This window comes from Buceros rhinoceros, unplaced genomic scaffold (assembly GCF_000710305.1).
Source record: "Buceros rhinoceros silvestris isolate BGI_N320 unplaced genomic scaffold, ASM71030v1 scaffold16374, whole genome shotgun sequence".
Taxonomy (NCBI): domain Eukaryota; kingdom Metazoa; phylum Chordata; class Aves; order Bucerotiformes; family Bucerotidae; genus Buceros; species Buceros rhinoceros.
In genome coordinates this window covers 292-3,376 of record NW_010406679.1, presented here as the reverse complement: position 1 = coordinate 3,376, position 3,085 = coordinate 292, and the positions used below count along the sequence as shown (strand labels likewise).

Below are 3,085 nucleotides of genomic sequence, written 5' to 3'. Positions count from 1 at the left end.
GTTGAACGATGGAAAAAACTGAGGTGAAAGAGTATTTAAAGTGTTCATCTGGGAACGGTGCCGGTTTTCTCACTGATATGATTCTCTTTCTCAACAATCTACAAGGGCCCTGGTCAACTGTATCACTGACTTTGCAAATATTTATCACGTTATCCCAACTGTAATAAAGCCTACGACACTCTCTTTCTAGAAAGGTACAACTCAACCATCAGAAAATTTATTCACTTCAGCAAAAAAGCTGCACAAGGCACAGATTTAATTAAGCTATTATACTTGAAAACTTACACAAAGGTGTAACACAGTACTTACAACAACTTTTTTAATTAAATCAAAAAGGTCTTCCAAAACATCCAAATCACAGAGTCTCTTCCAATTCCACTCTAAACTGCCAAAAAACAAAACCAGTTATTTAGAAAAATAACACTGTGTCTTAATCACCAATACTTACAGTAATTAGATGTAAGCAAAAGCAGCATTTCAAACTCAAATCAAGCCCTTCACAGGAGTTAAAAAAAAAAGGACCAGAAGAAGCTGCAAAGCTTTTGGTACTTTTAAAACAAAGGGCATGCATTTAAGTCCCTAAATACACTTTCAGTTTCCAAACTTCAGAAACCCATTCTCAGTATTTTCTTCTGTATATTCAAGAACTACACCTTCTGTCCTTATCTAACTCAGCCCACTGCTAAAAACAGACAGTTCCTGCAGGCAGTTCAACCACTACTGATAATATAAAATGATCTTTCACAGCTTAACAAAAAAAAAAGTAAAGGTTGATAAAATCACTTTGAGACACGATTACTTACGTCCAATCATATACCAAGGCATTACATTCACTTCTGAAGAGAAGAGGCCAAAACATGCGTATTTTAATAATGTTGCAATATTCCCTTAAGATGTCAACCGGCTGGCTGCACCAGACTTCACAGGGATCAACATCTTCAATAAAACAGTTAGGAATTAAACTACGCAATTCAGGCATTACAAGTAATCAAAGACCAAATAAACACTCAAAACCATCCAGTTATTTCCATACTGTATTCCTAAGTACTACCTAACCAAAACAAGAAAACCTGAACGCTGTAAATACATCTGGCCACTTGAGGTTTCTATAAACTGAAGAGGGAAAGGGAATCTATATGGAGGTAAGAACAGAGACCTGCTGGCAGGCTTTACATTCCTTGCTGAAGGAATTGCCTCTGCTCTGAATTGTATTGATCTAACACATTATAGATTAATAAACGCAGCCTGCTTCTAAATGAGGAGCCTAACGAGGGCTGTGAGCTGTTTAATGGCTATAAGGGATGCTATTTTCAAGATAAAACATAAATCTTTCCTAACTGTACCCATTTATTTTCTGCAATAAATCCAGAGTACTGTGGCACATAGCAACACGGTACAAAAAGATCAGCAATTCCCTTCTTTTTTCTCCAGAGGCCACTGTGTGTGTGATGCACGGCTCGTTCAAAAATATAATCCACCTCTTTCAGAGACTGTCTTTAAAAAGTAAAGGTCCTTCCTATACCACTGAGATGGCTTCAAGTACTCTCAGAGCAGAAGCAGTATTATCTGTGAGTCTGAATAAATAAAAAAATTCATTTTACACAGCTGGCTGTGTTCATCTGAGTTTCCCACATATTACAGGTTACCATTTGTATGGTGAATACAGTTTTGAAGAACTTGACATACTCTTGAGCCCCCTGCTTCCCTACAGCTATTAAAAATTCCTTTTTTAAACACTGTAACTGCAAAACTTTATCTACAACAAAGATCAACTCAAAGGGGCTTTTAGACCTATAAAACTAAAACACAGCTACGATTAAAAAACAGATAATGAACACAAGCCTTAAATCTCCATCCTGATAACAACGACTGCACAAATGTAGATGTTACTGGCCATTTACACTGTTCTCACAAATGTATAGCAGTCTTCCGCACATTACATCAGGACAAAAATATGAGAATTCTTCCAGAGTAAAAGAACATACCAATGCTTCTGCCCAGAAATAATAATTTTCTTCTTATTCAGACAAAATAAGGAGAAGAGTGAAATAGCATCAAAAGATCCACACATAGCACAAAAAGTGCATTAGAAAGTTATGTAGTACTGGTTTAGTTTACACACCTCTTTTCGGCTTATGCAGCGATCGTTGTGCAAAAGCTCCATGACCCTAAAGATAAACATATTTTTTAACATTGCACATCTTGCAAATGTGTTACACTGACTAAAAACAGAAGTGACTTTTACATTCTGTCACCAATTTCTTTTCACAAGAGAAGGTAATTATTGAACACATTTAGACCAGTATAAAAGACGGTCTGTGGTTATACCTTCATAAGCAAGCAGCATGATCAAACAGGAAACAAATCTATAAAGCAAAGTGTTCAGTAGCAGTCTACTTCCACGTTAGAGCACCCTCAAGGTGTTCTGGTTTGCACTGGTTCAAATCTAGTCACATAGACAGAGCACCCATTCATGGCTGATGCACATTACCTAGACTCTTAAAAGCACCTTCTAGATTAGCCTATTCCCAATGAATCCCACCAGCATGCCCCAAGACCTCTTCATGACATAAGCCAAAACATGAAAGACAGGGACAATTGGAATATTTGCTTCAAAAGCATTTTTTCATCTGTTTGAATTAATCAACACTAGTATTTACTTTGTAGATCAGATCTACGTATAAATCCCACTGGAACATCTTGTAAGTTCTTCATCTAGTTTCAGGCATACTTACCAACTGACAGCAAGATTTATCATTAGCACAAAAAGCCAAGGCTGCAAACGGGGATTCAGACATCGGTTCACTCATGGTACATGATCCTGAAAGAAAAGGATGATGATAAATACATGAGGGGAAGGCAAGAGGAAAATAACGTGCTTTGCCGGACTTAAAACGATCACATTAAACTACATATCGCAAGTGTTTAATGAAAGACATGCCCTTTTTTTTTACCTAGCATAAGCTGAAATCAGTAACCTGAAGCATCAGTTAAAAGCTAGCTAAAGCGGCTAACTCTAACACTGTTCCAAGCCCTGACGCCTGACAACAATCCAGCACGCCACTCCCCCACCTGAAACGCAGCC

The 3,085-nt window shown here is 37.5% G+C and overlaps 1 protein-coding gene across 1 annotated transcript in view; it reads right to left on the bottom strand.

Moving 5' to 3' along the window:
• The window catches only part of LOC104491749 (E3 ubiquitin-protein ligase TTC3-like), a 61,310-nt gene extending 58,500 nt beyond the window's left edge, over positions 1-2,810 (bottom strand). Inside the window, 4 exon segments of the mRNA XM_010134216.1 lie at positions 310-385; positions 792-936; positions 2,123-2,168; positions 2,736-2,810. Coding sequence (XP_010132518.1) covers positions 310-385; positions 792-936; positions 2,123-2,168; positions 2,736-2,810 — 342 coding nt within the window.
• Positions 2,811-3,085: the final 275 nt, after the last annotated feature.